Source organism: Rattus norvegicus, chromosome 2 (assembly GCF_021556685.1).
Source record: "Rattus norvegicus strain SHRSP/BbbUtx chromosome 2, alternate assembly SHRSP_T2T, whole genome shotgun sequence".
In the NCBI taxonomy this organism is placed as follows: domain Eukaryota; kingdom Metazoa; phylum Chordata; class Mammalia; order Rodentia; family Muridae; genus Rattus; species Rattus norvegicus.
In genome coordinates this window covers 135,620,042-135,642,897 of record NC_141535.1, presented here as the reverse complement: position 1 = coordinate 135,642,897, position 22,856 = coordinate 135,620,042, and the positions used below count along the sequence as shown (strand labels likewise).

At 40.3% G+C, this 22,856-nt stretch overlaps 1 protein-coding gene and 1 long non-coding RNA gene across 40 annotated transcripts in view; both read left to right on the top strand.

Moving 5' to 3' along the window:
• Slc7a11 (solute carrier family 7 member 11) overlaps nucleotides 1–22,856 on the top strand; it is a 219,643-nt gene that overhangs the window by 128,428 nt on the left and 68,359 nt on the right. For 5 of the 39 annotated variants that reach the window (XM_087622516.1, XM_087622495.1, XM_087622453.1 and 2 more), the window contains 3 exons: nucleotides 6,250–6,365; nucleotides 7,280–7,688; nucleotides 7,835–7,867. The exons of 9 other annotated variants lie outside the window; for them this stretch is intronic. In XM_087622516.1, coding sequence (XP_087478642.1) covers nucleotides 6,250–6,323 — 74 coding nt within the window. In that variant the 3' untranslated portion in view covers nucleotides 6,324–6,365; nucleotides 7,280–7,688; nucleotides 7,835–7,867. Of the gene's footprint in view, nucleotides 1–3,953; nucleotides 4,099–4,196; nucleotides 4,327–6,249; nucleotides 6,498–7,279; nucleotides 7,868–22,856 lie in introns of those variants that run through there. 25 more of the 39 variants (XM_087622612.1, XM_087622514.1, XM_087622575.1 and 22 more) reach the window with 12 other exon arrangements.
• Nucleotides 9,301–20,527, top strand: LOC147996238 (uncharacterized). Its single transcript, XR_015674474.1, has 4 exons — nucleotides 9,301–10,945; nucleotides 18,462–18,633; nucleotides 18,755–18,857; nucleotides 19,607–20,527. It is a non-coding gene; the product is annotated as an uncharacterized LOC147996238 (long non-coding RNA).

The window sequence follows — 22,856 nt, the reverse complement described above, 5'->3', positions numbered from 1 at the left end:
AGTGGAAGATCAGAAGCAGAAGAGTGCAGGCTAGGATGAATGGCTCTGCCTGATGAAACATCCCTTTCTTCTGGAAAGATTCCTATAGCAGATTGAGCTCAGACTGTTGATCTCAGAAGCTTGATACAGTGTCATTACCAAAATGCATCTGGGAGAATCTCAGCGAAAGGGATAAACCTCAGAAGACCAAGGTGAATCCGAGGCCCACGCTGCTCTCTTAATGGGTGGTTAAATTCTGGTTCCATGAATAAGCATGGGAGACACCACAAAAACCACAGATAGGGCTGCAGTAGGCAGCTAGCATTTGGTACTCATTTAGCACCTGTCAAAAGTGCCTCACTATGGTAACTAGTGTGTGTGTGTGTGTGTGTGTGTGTGTGTGTGTGTGTGTGTGTGTGTGTCTGTCTGTCTGTCTTAGGTGTCTGAAAGTGTGGCTACAATACCCCTGCATATGCTATGTGTATGATCACATTGAAAAGGGTGATTACTGGAGTCTGGATAGCTGGGTGGTGAGAATGCTGTTTTCCTAATGGAAAAATCTATCAGCCCAAAGTCGGTGACTATTATTACACAGCTTTTAGGCAGGAAGCTAGGAAGTGGTTCTTCATTCCACTAGATCTTTTATTCATGCCTAGTTCATCATCACTTTTTATAGTAGCGGTTCTTAATGTGTTCCAGTCATCCAGGTTCCCTGTCTTCCTTCCTCCCTTCCTTTCTCCTTTTCTTTTCTTTTCAAAATTCTGCTTCATTCTTTGAACTTTGGGCACCGCTGTGCAGCCTATTAGGGTGGTGAGATCCCGAACCTGGCTTCCTTTCCTTTAATGAGCAATGCTGTCTCTCCTTGTTTTATTGTTTCCCATTTTGTCCTATGCTAAAGGGAGATTCTCTTTTGCATAGGTTAATCTACATACATTGTTCTTAATTTCATCTACATGCATTCCTACATTAGTTTATCTCCTGAATGACCACAGTGTTGAACTTTCCCCCCTCTCTCATTGACTTCTGTTTAGTTGTTACAATGGAAAAGAGAGACTTACTTCCAAACCTGCATATTCTTTCAAACTACTAATGCTTCTATGGATATAAAATTCCTTCAAAGATTAATCTATGTTTCTGGCTATTTTTTCCCCACTTAATTTAATCCTCTCTTTATGACAGTCTCACTTTCTTCTTGGCCAGTCTAAAAATTTCCGCTGAAAGCATCCAGCTCCTGTCCGTTGACTGCAATTGTGATGGCGTTAAACCATTTGGCATCCAACTGCCTTTCCCACCCTGGGTATTCAGGTCTTGGCAGGAGGTAGGGCATCATGTATAAGCATGACCAGATCCGATGCACTCCTTCTCTCCACTCAGACAGGGAGGTTACAGGCACATAGTCTTGCCTTGGCAGTGAGGTGGTTTCATCTGGGGCTAGGAAAGAAATTATTCAGAGAGACACAGCAGAATCCACAGCAGAAGATAGCTGGAAGCAGGTTGATGGGACTCGCTGTAGAATTTATAGTGTTCCAAATACAGCACTTCCTGCTGTCGGATCTATCTTAGTTTTTATCTACCTCTTTCTAAAGTCTACATAATTCTGTGAGCTAAGTAGTAACTCTACAGCTGCGATTCACCCACTTCTCTTTCTTCATCGTACCATGTTTTGCCTAAAGTCCCTTGAGTTCGACACTCATTGGTAAAACTGATATGTGAGTTGTGCATTTAAATATCGAAACCTTAGGAGAAATGGTCTGGGACTTGAGTGTGAGAGAGTGATTTTAAACTCGGAAGAGGCACAGTGACCCTTCGTTATTCTCTGGGAACCCATGCATGTACTGTGGAAAGGGAAGATTGAAAAAGGTCTGTCTGTGGTCTCTGAAATAAAAGACCCTTTGAATAAAATAAGTATTTGAGGCAAGGCATTTGGGAAGACCAAGTCACCACTCTCATTACCAGGTTAAAGATTTATAGGGCTTCAGAGGGATATTCTGAGAGCAATAAACAACTGGAAAGTGAGTAATTAAGTTTATTGTTTCAAAATTCTTCAGTGCTACCAAAGTCAAAACTTCTAGAATGCTATCGGCCTTAGGTATCCTCACGTTCTCAGCGTCTGTACATTTCTACATAGTTAAAAAAAGCCTTTCACAGAAATTAATATCAATGTTGTGAAATTAATCTGTGTCCTGCTGGTGCTCTATCACAAATGTGACAATGAATACAAATGTGAGTAATTCTGAATATCAGAATCAGATCCTGTGAGAGATTTTGGAAACGGAGAATGCCTTGCGCACATGGCCCATCTCCCCATTGCTGTGCCAGGTTGCATGGCTCCAAGAGGCCAACTGCATTTTTCTTTTTCATTTTCATTCAATGATGTCACATCAACTACTACTCATGACAGAGGGATTTCAACTGTTTCAAATCCGAGGTCACCTGTCCTCCCTTGCTGAGCAGTGGGCTATAAAATATTTGTAAGTTTTATCTATGCGTGGGAACATCAGAATATGCCCTCCCTTTTCTTGACTGGTACATTTTCTGACTGGAAGACTATGCTCCTGCTTCTTCTTCGGGAGCTCTGGTTTAAATGTTAAAGAGTTTGAACCCTTGGGCTCCTGCTGCTTTTGTTGCTTTTCAAGACCTTTGAAAGATCCGGAAGTAGCACCTACCCACAGAAGAGGTTGGTGCATGATCACTCTTAGGTATTGTACTCAGTTTCTCTCTCTCTCTCTCTCTCTCTCTCTCTCTCTCTCTCTCTCTCTCTCTTCCTCCCTTCCTTCTCCCCTCCCTCCCTCACTGTCTCTCTCTTTCTCAGCTTCCTGTTAAGAGTAGAAGACTTAACAATTCTCAGACTTACATGTTGGCTACCACATAGCCACCCATCAGCATGTTTCCCTTATGTGAACTGTATCTCCTTAGATACCTGGCTGAAATAAATCCTTACTCCTTATTTCCTAATTGAGTGTTTTATCTCAGTGATGGGTAAAGAAATTAATGTATAGGCCAACCGTGTAAGGGAAAATCAGTTTATCTTGAATCTGTTCTTAGTCTATCCCATCACCTTCAGGCTTTTAACTAGTGGGCAGATCCCAGCCTGTCAGAAGAGAGTCAATAGCATTGTAAAAGCTAGCTGGAGAAATCCTTTTCATTTATAACAAAAGTGGGAGCTATGTGTAAGAATAATAGTGATTTCTAAGCACGATTGACCTTGGGCATGTCTCAGTGTCAAACTTTACAAGGGAGTTATTTTTTCTGAGATTTCACAATGGAAGTTTTAGCCAGAGTTGCAGGAGGTGTCAGACATGGTGGCTTAGTTCCTGACTAGAGGCTAGATTTAATGGCAGCTGTGGATCAGAAAGCTGAGATGCTAGCAGTTCTTCAAACTATGCAGTTCGTTAGAGAAGGACATCTTCTGAGGCAAAATAGCATCCAAACTGCTACCCCTTAATTTGGTTCCAAGAGTCTGGAGGATGTCTTTAACCAAGGTCAAGAGAGGAACACAGTGTTGATCAAGTCTTGAGCCCCTCTTTTGACCCTGGTGGTAGATGTTTCTGTTGAAGTTCTGTCATGGCATTCAGGATGGACCATTCCAGGGTAGCAGCAGCCGATTGGCGCCACCTACAGGCAAGAAATATAATTGCTATAGTCATCGGAACCAACCGCAGGGCAAGCCCTTCCTAAAGCTCTGAAATTCAGGAATATTTTTTTGGTCATCATTAGTTCCTTCACTGAAGGAGGTGACAGTAAACAGTCCTTTCTGAAGTGCATTATAGAAAATGCTTCACCTGTAGGTAGCATAGGTCTTACCCAGTTCACTAGGATAGGGGGTCGAGCTCTCGCAGTCAATTTTTGGATATGAGTTACACCCATAGGAAGAAGTCTTTGATGATGGACTTAGCAGTAAGAGCACTGTGTGTGCAGTCAATCTTCCTCCCTGCCTTCAGCAAGGGATCTCTGGCTATTTCCTCTCATTGCAGATAAACAGTCTTTAATGTGGTCAGCCTATTCTTTGCTCTGATTTATGCCCAATGGATGTGACATGCTGTCCTTGTGGAGTGAGCTGCTGCTCCTTTATACGAGTGATCAGGCAAGCGTCATACAGAGAGATATCACATCCTAAGGGTAATGTGCTTTTAGGGGTCAACATTCACATAAACATGTTCAAGTACCAAATGTTATTGTTTTGACTTTGTGACCAAAATAGACTTCTTACATTTCAGGTCATGTACCTAAAATATGTCCTAGATCTGGCTACTCAGACATCTCATGAAAGTGCTGGTCTCTGTGTGAACAGAATACAACAGGATGCTAACCAAATGCAAAGGAACTGAAAGACTCTAGATCATGAAAGTATGCACAGCAAACATGACCCAGGGAAGGGAGATGATCCGAGATTTGGGATACTGTTAAAGCCTGACTCTGAGCTACACTGACTCTAGCAGCCCTGAGAAAGGCTACTGTCTTTACTGATCAGAATAACAAATTGTACTTTAGGTTATAAATTAAATTTTGATCGTCATTGGTCTCTAGATAGTTGAGTGCTGCAATTTTTTTCTGCTTTTATGAGTGGAATGATTCTCTTAAGCAATTGGTGGAGTTGCCATCTGGGTCCCTGGGCCATGGAGCAGGTTGTTATAATGGGAACTATTTCTACATTCTAAAGGCCCGAATCCAAAGCAAATCACACCTATAGGTGCATCGGATACGAAAGCCGTTGCTTTGAGCTCACAGGATTCTGAGTTGCTGAGTCGGCTCATTTTCCCATTGCAAACATGTAGAGGGCTTTCAGGCTTTTAGCGTTGGGGTTGAGCTCTGGGGGAAAAACACTTGCCTAGCATAGGTAAATCCCTGGATTTCACTCCCTGCTCTACAGTAAACAATCAGGCATTGGGTTTTAAAAGAGTACGAAGAAATTTGGAGCATGTAGAAATACTGAACAGTCATAAGGCAGGTCTCCAGGTGTCCATTCTACAAACTCATACTCATTATCAACCAAGATCAAGGTTCATGTGACAGCTGCCTTATCTTTAGAACAATGAGAGTCAAGTTCATGGTTTGAAGCAAGCAAGGAGGATATTCAAAGGTTTCACTGGATGCAGTAGGAGCATGAAAGGAGAGTGGCAAGATAAGATAACAAATGTGGCAGTCTTCCAAGTAAGAGTTCATTGTGTGGGTTCAGGAACAGGGAGGGCTGTGGTATACATAGGAGGGTGTGTGTGAATGTGCTACAGATTATCTGGTGGTGACAGATTGATTGATAATTGTTGGCAAGAAGCGATAGAAAAAGTAAAGCAGTATGCTTGCATTTTTAACTTGCACACCAAGATCTATCTATCATCTATCTATAATCTATGTTGATATACCATCTATAATTTATCATCTATTATCTAGCTACATACTGTAACATCTGTCATGCATCTACCCATCTACTTATCTATTTTCTATCATCTACCTATAATGCATATATCATCTCTCTTTTAATCTATCATCTATCAGGTATGTACTTATCTATCATCATCTATCCATATCTATCTATCTATCTACCTATCTATCATCTATCTATCTATCTATCTATCTATCTATCTATCTATCTATCTATCCATCTATCTATCATCTATCTATCTATCTATCTATCTACCAATCTATCATCTATCTACCTATCATCTATCTACCTATCTATTATCTATCTGTCTGGCTGTCTGTCTATCTATCTATCTATCTATCTATCTATCTATCTATCTATCTGTCATCTATTAAATAGAAACTAGGAACCAATGATCTTGGCCCCATATTTAAGGAATGTGAAAGTTTTTGTGAGGATGTTGAGTGAGGTTTCATGGAAGAGTGAAGGGTGGGAATGTTTAATGAAATGAATGAGGAGTTGCTAGAACATGAACAGGTTTATTAGGTACATTGATAAGCTACTGGATTCTCCACATATAAATCAATCCTTGACGCAGAGCAAAGGCAGCTGATAGATCAGCCTGCTGCAGTGTGTAAGCCAATGTTCTTCCGGAAAGATATACTTAGCAAATATGCACAGAACATGATGGCCTTAAAGACAAAATGAGACCATTAGAGAAGAGCACAGTTCAGGAGTTTTCATTTTTTAATAATTTGATTTACAGTAATCAGGGCAAAACAAACGATCATCCCACAAATCTCCAAACAACCCAATTTCAATTGTGCTTGGATGAATCCCCTGCCTCCCAAAATATCAGGCATTCAACCAGGTGATCCAAATAACATGCAAATTATTTCTTGTTTTTCAAGTCAACAACCTACACTTCAGCCTCAAGTCTACTTTTCTATGTGGAGTCTTCAGTACAGGAAAATTGCTTTGCTAACGGCCTCATCTGGGAATATCCTCCACCAGGATCCTAGGGAAGGTGATGGTGGATTCCTTCTCCTGATATATCCCGTGGTAACTGGTCCTGCTTCATAAGAGATTTCATTTTCTTCAAAATACACTTTCATTTTTAAAGAAAAAAAAAAAGAATAAAATAAGGGTACAGAGTTTAACCTGTTGGTTTCTTGTTGAAAGAATGTCTTCAAAAAGTTTAAATACAACCGCTTTTTATTGATTAGCTTAAAAGTACACATCAAGTACATAAATAAGTCAGAAATGTTTGTACCTTAGCAGACAGACCCATTATTTTCCCCTCAGAATAAAAATGTGCATTTTCCAAACTAGACCACTTGGGGGCAGCATAGCGCAGAGCTAGTTTTTCACTCATCTCCCAGCGTAGTCTCCTTCAGTAATGTAGGTCCCCACAAAGCAAGAACTTGGGTTGGGCTATCCGTGTCAGCATAGCCTTTGTCAACTGTCATCCTATTTTTCTCTTTTTTCATGTTCCTTTCTCTTGATTTTTTCTGGGGGGTTCTTCATGAGTTAAGAGTTTTCAAACTTCTGGTAGCTTAATTAATAAGCTCAGAAATTAAGTCAAAGCTGGCCCAGTGCCCTTTCTTGCTCAACCACATGGGCATGCTTGGGTAACTGTAGTTATTTACATTTGGCATCCAACTGACTCCATGAGCTGCATTGCTCTCCCCCCTGTATGAGTATCCAGGCTATTAAATTAAACAGGTTAATGTGGCTACAGCGCCTCACCCCCCCACCCATCCCACAGCTATAGTAAATCTGCCACCTGTTTATTTCCATAAAAATTCAATTACAGCACCGGCAGTTATTCTTCTTATGTGAGCAATTAACTCCAAGCAGTTTCCAGCCAAAGAGAAAGGCCAGGCCAGCCGGCCCTTCCTTTCTTTGATTCCTTCAGCCTCTGGTTGTTTCTTTTGTTAGGTGACTGCGCACCATCAAACCACTGAAAAATGAAACGAACAAACTGGAGTACCCGGCACTCTCACGCTAACGAAGAAACAAAGGCTGAAGAATCACTAGCAACCCTTTGCTTCTCTCCTGTCCTTTGAGTGCAGAAGTCAGGGAAGTGGCGAACAGTGGGCAGCCCACTGGATCGCCAGGAGCGCAGTTCTCCCTACCACCTTTGCTAATACACCAGCATGAAGGAAGGGGTTGCTTTAAACACTCTTCTTCTCCCTTCTTTATCTTTGTAGAAAATGCAACCGTGCAGGGAAACCTTGGCCGAATGCCACCGCGTCCTGGCTGAAGCAGCAACGCAATTATGGAAAGATAAAACCCACAATGGCCCGTGTGTCCCAGCAGCTAATAGGAAGGAGGTGTTGAGAAGCAGGTGCACTTTTTGTCTCTGTGAGAGGAATCGGTCTTTAGTTCCAAGCTGCCGGCTGCAAATGCCGGCGTTTTCCTTTTATTTATTTATTTCTTTCTTCTTAGATGTCTGCTTCTCCTTGTCATATTTCTTTTCCTTCTCACAAACAGTTCATGAATAAAAAGAAAAGGATTAAATCGTAATCTGATGGTTTCCTTCAGGATCTAATTACTCAGCGCTGTTCTTCCTTCCACATACTGACTTTGTTTTTGAAGACGTGAAATTCTTAGTAAGTATTGTATGCAGTGTTATTAATAAATGTACGGACCGTCTATTACTATTATTTTGTTAAATAAACATGGTAGGTAACTCTTCCTAATTTCTTACCCCCCCCCCCATTTTTGTAAAACATCTTAACAGAGATCCCACAACTGGCCAACTTGCAGAGAACAGGAGAGTGTGGAGTGCTCACATGTAGGTATCTCTGTCACTCCTCTATGTCCTATCCACAGCCCCCTTCTCAGAGATCACCACAGAAGGAGTCAATATGCTCCAGGGTAGTCGACATCTACAGCAAACAACATTCACAGGGCGTGACGTGGTCCTTGTATACAGGGACTCACAGTGGCAGTGAATACATGCTTAAGACTGGCACAAGATCAAATCAGTTAGAATCCCAGCATGGACTCCCGGGGAGGCCTCATGAAGCCCACTCCCCGCTGAAGAGCGGTTGGCAGTTGCTGGCGCCTGGCAGCGCCTGAATCAGTTATCTTCAGGAATGTGATCCTAGAGGGGTTGTCCCGGCTCCAGCAGCATGCTCTACACCCACGCACATCCAGGCAGCACTAAGTGGACCCAGTGTGATTAAAAACAAAGCGTGCAAAGTTGGGAGAAAAATGGTGGGTGGGATGGGGGGGGGGCGAAGGGTTGGAGGAGCGGGATTAGGGATAGAGTTGATCAAAATATATGGAATTCTCAATAAAAATGTAATTTAACCAAAGAGCCAATTGGACTCACATGATCATTAATTAAACCATTCCCCAGTTTCAGATTAAAACAAAATTTCCATATGCAGGTTAGTACTCCGTGTTCTCAATTTATTACCGGTAAACTCAGAAATCAAAGAAAAACCCAGGGCCCGCTAAGCTTTATAGAGATCATAGCGCCCAAGGCGACTCTAGGCCCTAAAGCAAGGGCGGGCGCGTGGGCTGGGTGCAGGGCTCTGGTTTCATTTCCAAATGGTCACAAGCTTAGCTGGTCTCTGAGCAGCGCTGTAGTGCTGCTGGGTATCCTGTCAGGTGCCAGCCATTCTTAAAATACAGAGGGTAAGTGAGTGGAAAAACAGCCCCAGCCTTTCTTCCCGAGTGTGAAGGTGCCCTGTGTCTGCCCACCAGCATTCGGAGGCCAATGGGGTAGAAAAGTACATAAAGTGTTCTTTGAAGTCAGCCTGTCACGAGGAAAAGATACAGCCTAATTGAATTTAATCTTCTTTTAAATGGTTACTCAAAGGAGAGGCTCTGTTAGAAGTTCAGAAGGGCATGAATAAATCCTCCCAGGCGAGTGTCCCTACCATGGGCTAAAGCGTGCTGATGGACAAAGAGGAGGGGACCCTGAAATCCCTGTTTCATCTCCATAGGGCTGATGAGGCTTTAATGAGGAACGACCGATATTTCGTGGCCCTAAGACGTCATCCTCTCCTGTCAAATGGACTTAAGTTCACGGTCTTGAAAATTGTCTCTTCCCTCTCTTCAAATGTCCTCACGAGCCCTTTTACTTTTCAGTTCAAAGAAGACATTAAAAATGGGGTGTTTACTTCTCATCCTCGATTTTGGGCAGATGCCTAATTTCCATAGCTTCCCTACCTCCTGAAGAGTTTCAGGCTTTCTGCCGTCTGCCAAAATAAAGCAAACGTGCGGCATGGTGCTTTGAAGTCTGAGTGAAAGCAAAACTAAATGGTCCATGATTATCTGATCAATTAAAGGCATCGCCTACGTCTTCGGCACTGATGCTTCTCATTTTGGCCACATTCTATACGGTCCTCAGGAAATTAACAGCAGACACCCGGCTTGGGCAGCAGGGGTTATGAAACAAAGGAATGCAGGGAAGTGTGAGCAATGGAAGCAGGCTCCAGCTTTAGCTACAGGACTGTAAGATTCCAGCAGGGACTGAGGAAGGCCGCGGTAGAAGGAAATCTGCAGGAAAGCATGGGATACAATTGCCCAAAATAGAAGTTTGATTTAGAACATTCTTTATAGAGAGGGATCGACTTGATCCAACGCCTTTGCTATGACGGATGCTTTTAATTTTTTGAAACTCATCTCGCAGATTGGAATGTGTGTAGTTCATGCTAACCATAGTTGGTTAAGGGAGTGCTGTAAATAGCACTATGCTAAGAAGAGCTCGATATAGAGATAAATTGAAAAGAACACCTATTAAAGCTCTCCTTACAGGGTTGGTGTGATGACTCACTGGGGAGAGGTCATCAAACCTGATGACCCGAGTTTAATCCCTGGAATCCACATGACAGAAGGGTAGATTCAATTCCTGCACATTGGCCTCTGGTTTCCAATGTGCACATATGTACACAAACACATATAAACCAACATACAAAATACTTTTCAAACACTTTCCTTGGGGTTTACAGTGTTTCCAGTCAAACCCATAAACACCTGTCAATTTAAATGAGAGAACTGAACCCTCGGAGTCTTTCCCATCGACAGGCTCATCCACCCTCTTCCATAGGAGTTGAAATGCACATGTGTGGCGTGTGCTTTCCACTGTAGCTCATCCAGGGCCCACACACCTGACTTGCTTCAGAAGACAGCTGTCTGTGTTTCCTGAGAAGTCCCACTAGGTCTGCTGGTCATCAGTTTTAGTGACTTACATTGCCCATCTGGCAGTAGCAGATTTGACTTACATGGCTTGTGGAGAATGGCCACGATTGCGTGATTGGCCGACTTCACGGAGCTTGTCCTCTAAATTCACAGATCTGTCTTCAGCCCTGCCTCTTGGTAAGAAAACTATTAACACAGTCATATCGTATTTAGTGGATTTCAGTTCGATAGGCCACTTAGACCCTTAGAGAATCACTTCCTTAGAGGTTCAAATCTCACATACTTCTCAGCTGTGACAGGAAAAGTATGACCAAATAAGCTCACCCGTGTGACCCATTGTCCCCAACAAAGTTGCTCTGTTCCCCCAATTTGATTTTCTGCATCATTAATTTTATTCATCTATCTATCTCTATCAAGGTAGAGGATGCCTGTCCAGTTACTCAAATGGTAATGACCTTTTAACATGATTTATTTAATATTCTGTATTTCAGAGATAATGGGAACAGAGACTTCTGTGGACATCTGTAGAAGAAAAATTACCCTGGGAAATTGTTTGATTTTCTTTATCTGTCTGTCTATCTAACCTATCTATCTATATTGATATCCGTCTGTCTGTCTGTCTGTCTTTATTTACAATTACCAGAGGCTGAGATTAACAGATGTTTAGAGGGATGGATGGAGGACCACAGATACTTCACCTAAAAAACAGCAGTTCAGTGTTCTCCAACATATAAATATGTTGGAATATATGCTTTCTATATCTGATGAACTATAGGAGAGCAGCTAAAAAACAATACTACACAAAACAATAAGGACAGGTGTGTAATTATCTGATTAGATCAGTACCTATTATATATCTATATTTATGTATCACACCTGACCTATAACTGTGCCTGATTATAATTAGTATGTGTGACTGAAAGTAGGCTTTTTTTTTTTTTTTGGTTCTTTTTTTCGGAGCTGGGGACCGAACCCAGGGCCTTGCGCTTCCTAGGCAAGCGCTCTACACTGAGCTAAATCCCCAACCCCTGAAAGTAGGCTTTTAAACGTTTAGAGAGATGATGAATGTTAGTTGACTTGATCATAAGGCATTATTTAGTTATGTGGAATTGAACCCATACATGTGTGTATCTACATTTATACAAATATATGTGTAATATATCTATATCTATATCTATCTATCTATCTATCTATCTATCTATCTATCTATCTATCTATCTATATGTTTTCTTAGGAAATCTAGTGACAATCTTTATTACTTTTGAAATCTGTACAGGAGAGAGGGCAGTTGATATTTCTCTTTCTGAGTCTCACATCACCTAACAACATATTATTTTTCACTTATGTGGGATTTTTTACAAAGGACATCACCCCTTTGTATATTTTCCCCCAGCTCCTTATGCATCCATCTATTGATAGGCATTTAGATTGATTCTTTATGTTAGCAATGGACTTGGGAAGCCAAGCATGGTAGTTCACACCTATAACTAAGTCAGCATGATGAGCCTGAGCCAGGAGTATTGATTGGTGAAGTTGGAGGCCAGCATGGGCTGCAGCGAGACACTGCCTCCAAACCCCAAGTAAGCATGGATGTGTGAATGTCTTCTTAAAACGCTGGTATCAGAATATGCCATGGCTTTTTGGATAAGAATATAAAAGCACAAGAAACCAGAGCCAAAATAAGCCAACTGAACAATTGAAAGACAAAGAAATAACAGAATATAGAGGTAACAAACACAACAGAATTTTTGTCTGTGTGTGTGTGTGTGTGTGTGTGTGTGTGTGTGTGTGATAATTCTACTGTGAAATGATAAATATTCAGAATAATGAAGTTTATTTTATTTTATTGTTTTTCAGTAGGTGAAAAGAACCCAGTGTTACAGAAAGTACATGCCGGAAGAGAATCTAGTGAAAAACTTTTGAGCTGAAGGCAAATTTGCTAGGGACAGGATTTCTTCTTTGGGGGTCAGCGCCATCACCTCTCTAGACCATATCTGAAATCTGAAAGGTTACTTAGCTTGCAGGAGTCAGAGCTACCCATGTTTCATCACAGAATAATTTAGTAATTTTTTTTTTGTTAATTGTAACTGTGAACCATAAAAAAGCAGGACTGATGTTGATAGATAGCAACTGTGGGGGAGATTACAGCCTTAGTGAGCAACTTGCATTTCCTTGTCCAGGGTTTGAAGACAGAATCACCATGGCAGGAAAGACATGGCAATAGTCGATTGAGGCTGCTGGTTGGTCACATGTAACCACCAAGCAAGAGATGAATCTTGGAGCTCTTATCTCTTCCCTTTTTAACCAGACTGGGTCCCCAGATAATGCAATGGTATTGCCCCCACTCAAGGTGGTTATACTTTCTCGAACTTTCCCCATGGAACTGCCTAGAGATGTATTCTATGCATTCCCTACTTGACTCCAAGCCCAGGTAAATGGATGATGAAATCTGACCGTCACTGTGGGATCATCAGATTAACTGCTAGATGTCCAACATGTTATAAGTAATATGATATCAGAGTAAGAAGTGATTACCAGCATTTTACTTTTTATTCCATTTTTTAAGCCTTGACTAGGATGATCACAAGTCCTACTAGAGCTAATAGGTCCTACTAGAGTTCTTAACCTTCCTAATGCTGTGACCCTTTAATACAGTTCTCCACGCTGTGGTAACCCTAACCATAAAATTATTTTTGTTGTTTCTTCATAATTGTAATTTCACTACAGTTATGACTTGCAATATACTTATCTGTGTTTTCTGATGGCCTCGTAAATCTTTGTGAAAGAGTCATTTGACCTTCCAAAGGAATCTCGACCCACAGGTTGAGAACTACTGTGTAAGGGGAATGAATTTAAAATAAGAAGGAACATTGTATACTATAGATCCCAGGATAGTGCAAAGTATCCCAGATGTGAGTATTAAATGCAGAGGGAAGGAAAGACTGAGAGACTGTCTGGCAAATACTGCTGTTTCCAGTCGGACCATCAGCTCAAGTTTGGACATGCCCAGGGCAAAATGCCCTGGGGCTTCTCTGGTCTTAGGAGAGAGCAAACAGAAATATAGCTAACTTCTCCTAGGATCAAAAAGTCATACACTTGGGGAAGCTTTCCCTTCTGCTTGATTAAAATAAAAATACATCTTGTTATGGTTGATGAAAAGAACTGTAAGGGCATTAAGTGAGTTTGTTCTCCAGCCACAGACCACAGTGTGGAAAGACAGGCCTAGCTCAGAGGCAACGCCTATGGACGCAGTCGTTCATCCTCACCCATTTGCATTCCTGGCTCTTTTAGCAAGATGAGTAGAACCTCCTTTGTGGTAGCCTGTTGGCTAAAGAGCTCCTGTTGTTCACCTTTAAAATATAATTTGATTTTCAGTTAGGTTGTGAAATTTTTTTCTTTATTTTAATTTGCACATATGATGTATGATATATGTATGTATGTATGTATGTATGTATGTATGTATGTATAATGTATCTGTGTAAGTATATGCCATTCACAGGGGTCAGAAGAGGATTTTAAGTCCCCTGGAACTAGAGTCAAAAAGTTGTCCTGCCCTATAAGGGTGCTGGGAATATAATTTGTGTTCTTAGAAAGAGCAGCAGCTTGATTTCTCTGGCCTCTGATCACAAGATTTAGAAAACACACTGTCAGAAGCTATGTTTGATCACAGATTTATAAACTGCATTTAGGATTGCGAATTTAATTTTCTCACTAAATTCATGCTAGCTGACCACTGAACTATTTTCTCAGAGTAAGTCTTTATTTGAAGGACCAACACAGAATCTGGGTGGGCTTTTTGGCTGCTTAGGAAACATACTAAGCATCTCCTTTACTTTTCCTCTAATGACCATGTACGAACATAAATAAGAAAGCCTGTGGGGCAGAGACTGCAGCAGCCCTGTAACATCCACACTCCTGCATTCCAGTTTTAGTCAGTACAGCGTGTGCCACTAGGTAGGGGTTGCCGTTGTCTCCAGCATATTATCTGGGGGCAGAATCTGTTATATACACACTGACATGCCAACTTAGGACTATATTTTTTAAGTTTGATAAAAGGAAGGTTATACATAGTCATTAAAAATCTGACTTGGATTTGGGTCTTTCTTTAGGTGAATGGCTTTTATTGCAATATTCTCTCAGTGTGCTGGGTCACGCGGGAGAACTGCTGCAGCTGCCACATGAACACCAAGGTTAATGACTGCTAGGAGATGTGCTATGTCATTAAGCTATTGTATTTGGTGGGTTAGGTGTTTTAAATGTATATTCATCTTATGATATTTAAGCATATGATGGCTTTACCAGTATATACTAATAACACACACACACACACACACATATGTATATATAGTCACACAGGAGTCTTACATTGCATAGAGTTCATTCGACTTTGCAAACATTAAAAAAAAGTCTACTTCATCAGCTGAGGTATTTTTCAGGACTCATAATGCAGGATAAAAGTCTGGAGTTTTCCTGAGAGCTGTATGTGATCTGTGGAACTGAGCTAGTGCTACAAGATATGAGGAAGAGTATTGGGTTTCAACATTTATAGAGTTTGAATGTACAAAGATGATGATGGGGCATGGCCGAGATGATGGCTTACCAGATAAGAGTGCTTGCTACACAGATATGATACCCTGAGTTCAGATTTTCCACACAAAGGTAAAGAGCCCACTGTAGCCATGATAGCACCCATAACCAAAGAGTTGGATATGCCCGGGGTCATGTAATGGAGATAGAAAGGAGGGTAGGGGGTGGCAGTCAGCTTGTAACTAAAGAAACTCTGCCTCAATGGAACAAGGAGAAGCATGGTAGAGCAGGCTACACCGTTCTTTTGACCCCCCAGCAGGCATTTATGAATACATGTACTCACACATACAAATACACCACACAAACCCCTTCATACACACACACACACACACACACACACACACACACACACACAAATAATTGTTGAAGCTTGCTTGTATTCACATTTGGGAAGATAGTTCCTCCTAATATGTGGATCTGATGGCCTCTGTTTTTTCTGACCGGATGAATGTGCATTCATTGGCAATACACTTCTGTTTTAATTTATTGAGTCATCCCTCTCCATGTTTAAGCCTAGTTAGGAAAGGCTGATTGTAATTACCAATTCCAGGGGTGAAGAATATCAACCAGACCGAGTTACGGGATGCATGGCACGAGCCTGCTCTGGGCTGGGATTAATAAGATTGAGGGGTGCCAACACCAAGAAGATACTGCATCCTTTTTCAGGAGGGTAGGAATTAAGACAACACAATGGGAACAGAAAGGCAGAACATGACCACATCCTCTGCCCTATTTTGTAGCATATGTCTCAAGCTGCTACCACATCTGAAACTTTCAATTACCTTAAACAGTAAATCCCTTTCTTTGCTTAAATCCAGTAGAGCTGGTATCCAGCTATTACAATAGAGAAGATTATAAAATATGGTGCTCCTTGTATAGCCCTCTCTTGTGTGCTATGTGGGAGCATATAAATGGGCATAAATTGAGATTAGAAGTACAATCAGGAGAGCAAGGGAGCCTTTAACCCAGCATTTTTTATTTTAAATTTAAATGCCATCATGTTAAATGCGCTTCAGAGTTAATGTTTGATATCTGTTCTGACCTATATCAGGGACTTAGAGGGCAAAAATGTAATTTTCCACTTCACTAGACTTAAGAAGGATACAAAGAGAGCTCTTTTCCTAAGAGAGACACCAAGGCTGAACTTTGACTTACCTGTTATCGGATACAGACTAAAACAGAACAGAGCTTGCAAGGCTGGAAGGAAATTTTAGGCTCTCCTCAGAGCATGTGCATTCCTACAGGCACCATTTTTTAACCCTTTACAGGAGGAAGAGATACCAGGTTCGTAACTAATGTGTGTGGTGTGGCAGGATCCAGCACAACGTTTTGTTTGCAGCACCACCGTTCAATAAAATGCCATGTATCTGTCTGCATTGCCCTTACTCTTCTCGCTCTTGGTCCTATGATGATAGGTAGATCAATAGAAACAAGGGTCTTCCTACCATGTGGTCTTCTGTCCTAGTCTGTGGTTCTCTCTGTATTCTCTTCTTGCCCTTTCTCTTCACTTGTGAGCTTGCCACTCTCTAGAATTACGTGGCCATTGTTGGCTCAGTCGAGTCCAGACATCTTGGTTTATAAGCAGATGACCATAAACCTTGAGTCATTGAATCTATCAGTACTTAGACTGACATTCTGGCATTGTGGTTTTGTGTCTAAGAAATAAATAGTGTGCTTATATAAGAAAAAAGAACAAAATGATTTTCATCTTATCTTGTAGAGAGTTATGAGTCAAATGTGTGGTATGAATCCAGATGATGTAGAGAAATCCTTGACTTATAATTAACATTCAGAAAACTGGAAAGCAGTCACTAGCCAGCCTTGGCACCTGGAGGCTTGACTAGAGACAAACTTATTTGTTGGCCCATTCAGGGGTTTTATAAGTATTTTTTTCCATGTAGGTGTATGCCAAAGGTCACTACATTTACTAGAGGACAGTTTCAGATTCTAGAGCATTTATCTGTAATTTTCTGACACATAGTTTTCACCTATGTAGTGCACCACATTACCGTTGTCTTCTTTAAGACAGCATCAAGTTTTTCACACCGATCTGGCAAATTTTATACAGCGTAGTGTGAGTAACTAATTCTGATATGGAATGGAAACTAACCATAGGCTAGGTAGCTCGTCATCCCTGCCATAGTCAAGTGGTCAGAAGCAAGACACTCAAAGAACAAAGGGATAATCTAGAGTTTAACAATAACAGTTACAGATCATCTCAGAATTCTGCCTTTTGCAATCAGTATTAACTGAAATGTGCTTTATCAGAGTCCTTCTATTGGTTATTTATAAGTCTGTGTAGACTGAGGATCTATTCAAACAATAATATTCAAGTATCAGAGACTAATTCACACTGACTGAGAAAATACATAAAAATTTGATTTCCCAGGGTAACGTTGGGCTTTAGACAACAATATAATGAGAACGGAGCATTCTACTCTCTCAAACCTTTGACACAGTGAGTGAAAGATAGCCTGCCAGGGTGGGGGAAGGTTATGGGCATTATCGAATGCTGAACATGTACCCTGTCAATTGTAAACGAAAAATTTCTAGTACTATGATAATTTATCTAGATATTTTGTTATTGGTTTATCTATTTAATACTGAAAGCAACAACCCAGAAATGTAGAAAAGGAAGTTGAATAAAATTTGTGAATTATAAAAACTATGGTAGCTACATGTTGGGAGGTAAAAGCAAATCCAAAGGTAACAAACAGAAAACAAAACAACAACAACAAAACCCCTAGGAGAATCTCCTTACCCTTGCCAACATAAAACAAATTTCAGGCTTGTTGTCATTATTTTTTATTTTTTGGTGGGGAGAGGCTTTTTGTTTTGGCTTTTAGCTAGTTTTATTGAGTTTTGAGTTTGTTTTGAGAGTAGAAATAAAGACGGATAGATAGATAGATGGATGGATAGATGGATGGATGGATGGGTAGATGGACAGACAGACAGAGAGAGAGATAGATATATAGATAGACATGTATGGGGAGGGGGAGAGGGGGAAAGAGAGCAAGGGAGAGAGAGAGTAGGTAGGGGTGGTGATGATATAGAAGGAGTCCAGAGAGAAAAAACATAATGACTAAAATATATAGACTGAAAAAAATGAATACATTTAAAAGAAAATCCCTGAATCTACAATTTTTGATTTAGCTTGGATGCAGGGCAGAGTCCAGAAACTCCTTTGCTGCATGTTAGATATGCATGTGCTCCACTCAGACGAAGAAGCTTTGACAGAATGACGAATATTTAACTTGGAGAAGATGATTCTTAGAGATGAGGAAGGGATAAGGAGAGAGGATATTCATAACATGTGACACATGTGAAGCACTTTCTCATGGGAGATAAGTTAAATTTATTTGATGTACTTTCAAAGGGACTAAGGAGAAAAATGGGAAGCAGACGGGAAGCTTCAGGGTGAGAAATGGGAGCTCAATACGAAGAAGATGCGAACAATACAAACTGATTGGGCAGATTCAGCTGAAAGGAGAGGCCCGCCGTGGTGTGGACTGGCAGTGAACTGTCACATAACTTCTTGTTAAGGATAAGTAAGTCCTGCTTCGGTTAGCTGCTAGCCTCACCTGCCTTGGCTGCCTCTGAGGATGGTCTTGTCTTATAGCTCCCAGTTAATCCAATTTCACGTTTTTACTTTTTCTTCTGTTCCACAAGATCATCTCTCTGGATACCTTACGACATGAAGTGACACATTGGCGGTAGATATGTGTGGAGAATTGTCAGCTCTGTTATTAGCTCAGCTGGATGTTTACAACAAGTTAGTATCTGATGCCACTCAATCCTTATCTAGAATGAACCTGTGGCTGATGCTACTCTTCGTGACCCTCTGGGATGGGACTTGCTGATTTTCATTTTTTTTTAAATGTAGGTTGTTGCTTAAATAAAAACCAGCAACCTCTATGCGAAACATTACACCAGATGTCATAGTATGCACACTGTGAAACTATAGCATGTCTTAAAATAGTTTAGTTCAGTGTTGGTACTTTTATTTATTGTTAATATTTTCAAAGATGTAACCATAGCAGACAAATAGAATTTTACTACAACGTTAGAAGTTACATTCCAGTTCGGTATATTTTAATTGAATTGGTTTTGGCAGTCTCTAAAAGCTAGTTTAGACTTCCAGGGATAAATCTGAGTTATGCAGAAAGGGCATGGGTTATTGACTTGATGACTCATTATTAATATTCCTTCCTGGGCTTAAACTGTGTTAACGACATTTCAAAGACTCAGGAGCCCTGGGTGGCTAATAGATACTGAATTTCATAAGGCTGGCCTGCCTTTTAAGAGAATTCTGCAGGCATAAATTTGTAATTGACACACAGTCTTCTGGGGTTGGGGTTGCCATGTGAGTGATTATTTCTCTCTCTCTCTCTCTCTCTCTCTCTCTCTCTCTCTCTCTCTCTCCCTCTCTCTATCTGTGTATGAGTCTCTCTCTCAACATTCCTCCCTCCCTACTTCTTCTCTCCCTCCTTCTCTGAAACTATGCATTTAAAAATGCTTTAGCTGTGACAAAGTTCCTGCTCCTATTTGGAGAGAGGTCTTGCTCTTTGGATGAAGAAGGGCCAGCCATAGGATCCAACTTGGGCATACAACTTATTTCTTAGAGATATATTTGGAAGATAGTTTGGTGTCTCAGGGTGGTGGTTGATATCTTTTGTGAAATAATCCTAGTTATTAAGTTTGATCTCATCTTCCAGAGACAATGGCTCTTTGCCTGTTGTAGGCTATATTGCAAATCTTTAATTAACTTAACATCTTATTATATTATTGGTAGCATAGCATGAAGGTGCTTGCAACCACAGATCTCCAGAGGAACCAGAAAAGTTAAGCACACAGGATTGCCTTTCTAATGAGAAAGATTAAAAACCTGTAAACCTGTTTTTCCATCCAGAAAGCTGAAAATTCCAAGTGGTTAACAGCCTGGTGATCTGTGTTATCTGTTGGGCCAGGCCATATCAAGCTCCTACAATTAGAACCCAGAGGCTCCCCCAAGCTCCTACAACCATGACCAGAGGTGCCTAATAGCACAAATTACCTCTATGCTATCTGTATGTTCAAGGCCAAGCCAGACTCTTAGGCCACTAAGCTAGCTCAGATAGCATAGCTCTACGACACATCTTCTTAGAAGAAATGACACTAGCCAGAGTTGAATCTGTGTAATAATGTTTTCTTATGCTCAGGGTATTGTATTATACAAGGAAACTATTTTTATTTTTCAAATTATACTGAGCTTAAATACTTTTGGAATAAACCTCCCATTATTAGAACCAGGTTCTAATAATGATCCAGGTTGATTAAGTCAATCTGCACTGGACTTTCATTCTTATCTCTTTGTATTGCTTGTTTTCCTATATGATACCTGTAAAGACCTCCTCTATAATATGATTGTATAAGGAATGTTTACAAATAAATTTAAATTTCTCCAATTTTAAAAGTTACAATAATCTCTTTTCTTTACCAGCTAATTCCAGGGCTTTAGACATTGTCAGTAGTCAATATATATTGAATTATTCACCAGAGCCAAGGACAGTCTTACATAGAATACTCACTCAACAAAATCCATCGCGAGTTTTATATTTAGGTAGAAGAATATGAAGAGATACAAAAAGTCATAATTATAAGAATAGATGAAAATTAACTGTGTACCAGATTATGCCACCTAAAGTAGGAAAAAAACATACTTTGATGGTTGGTGGATTTGAGTAGGTGTTTTGGGGATCTAACTAATATATATATATATATGTATATATATATGTATATATATATAAAATAGTGAAATAAGTAGGCAAGAATTAAAACATTTTAGTCAACAGTGAGGATTTTATTTAAAAAATAGAAGAGTGTAGCACTAATATGCAGACGTATTTAAGTGCATGAGATGCACCTGAGTTTATTTTTATCTGAAGTTTCATTTGTATAATATCACTTGGCAGTGCTTTAGTTTGGATGAGACTGAATTGAAGTAAATTGAAAGGTAATGATAGAGCACTGTCCAACCAACTGGGAAAATATAATAAGAGAAAATGTTATTATATGTCCTATTCAATCATCTTTAGTTGGAAATGGATAGAGAAATCGTGCCAGCCAATTTGGAGAAGTTTAATAAATTGTTATTGCAAATACCAGTCATGATAAACTAATAATAACAATAGACCAAAGGAGACGGAACTGAAAATTGATATTCTAGTTGAGAAAGACACGTAACATATAGCATCTAAATTGCAGTGTTTTGTAAAATAACAATGAAGAAATAGGCAATATGAAACAAGGAGGATTAAATATAAAAATAGGGCTTTATAGATTACACCTTTAAATAAGTCCTAGGGGCAGTTGATGGCACAGAAACATTCTTATTTATCCAGGAAAATGAAATAAAAATTGAATTTTCAGGTACATGAGACTAGCATTGCTATCAAATTGGATCAATAGAAAAAGCAGATAATTAGAGAAAATTAAAGTAATCTGAAGAAAATACATTAATTTACCATCTCTGACTATAAGAAGGGACCTCTTACATTTGCATCTGCAAAGGAAAAAGCTATCCAAGACTGGAGAGATGTCTTAGTTGGAAAGACTGACTGCTCTTCTGTAGGTCCTAAGTTCAATTCCCAGAATCCACATGTCACAACCGTGTGTAATGAGATCTGATTCCCTCTTCTGGTATGTGTGAAGATAGAACACGCATATTAAATAAGAAAATAAATGTTAAAAAAAGAAAAGAAAAAACTATCCCAAAGTCTTGGTGAGATCACTGCTCATGCTAGAAGTATATGATGTTTTTTTTTGGTGACCAAGAACCAAAGATGTAGTCCAGAGATGTAGGGTAAAACAAAACACTATGGTCTAATGAAAGTGGGGAAAAAGTAAAAATAAAGCACCCCTAATGAAACCCTTCTATACTAATAGCAGGTGCCTTAGTCATCATCAGAGAGGCTTCCTCCTGTAGCAAAGGAAAACAAATACGGACCCACAGCCAGACATTACACACGGAGAGGGGGAGGAGTGGGGAAGGGGAGGACAGAGGAGACAGGGAGGGGGAGGGGGAGGGAGAAGAAGAGGGAGAGGGAGAGGGAGAGGGAGAAGGAGACTGTGGAACTCAGCTCTAAATGGGATGTCTCCATCGAATCCCTCCTCTCAGAGTTCAGGGAAACCCACAGAAAAGGAAGCAGAATGATCATGGGAACATTAGGTTGCAGAACACCAGGAGAATAAGGGCCTTTAAATCTTCTGAGCAAAGCTCATAAGAGCTCATGGAGACTGAAGCAGAAAACACAGGTCTGTACCAGGCCAAGTAAAATAAACTGGACAATCATCATACAATCTCACTTATTTATAAACCATATTTACAATTGGAAAATTCAGGAGTAGAGAAACATGGAAAGACTTTGCTCAGAGGCTATAAAGGTTTCTTCTTGGAGAGATTAAAACATGTCAGAAATTGGTGTCATTGATGAATACACTCCACTGAGAATGGAGTTAATCCCTCAGAGTGGGGAAAATGGAAAGAGACAACACATGCTCATATGCCTCATACTCTGAGAGGACGGAAGAGATGAAAAGTCGGAAAAATTGGAAAATATTTATATGGACGTGAAAATTGTATGGAAAAAGAGACATATGTTCCGATTTCAAAATTAACAGAAGAGAAACAAGGATGGGACAAAGTCTGGAGATTTCTAAAGGCTGTTGTTGGAGGTTAAAGTAGTCAGGACTCAGGAGGTAGGTAGAGTTTTGCAACCTGCCTGCATCACGT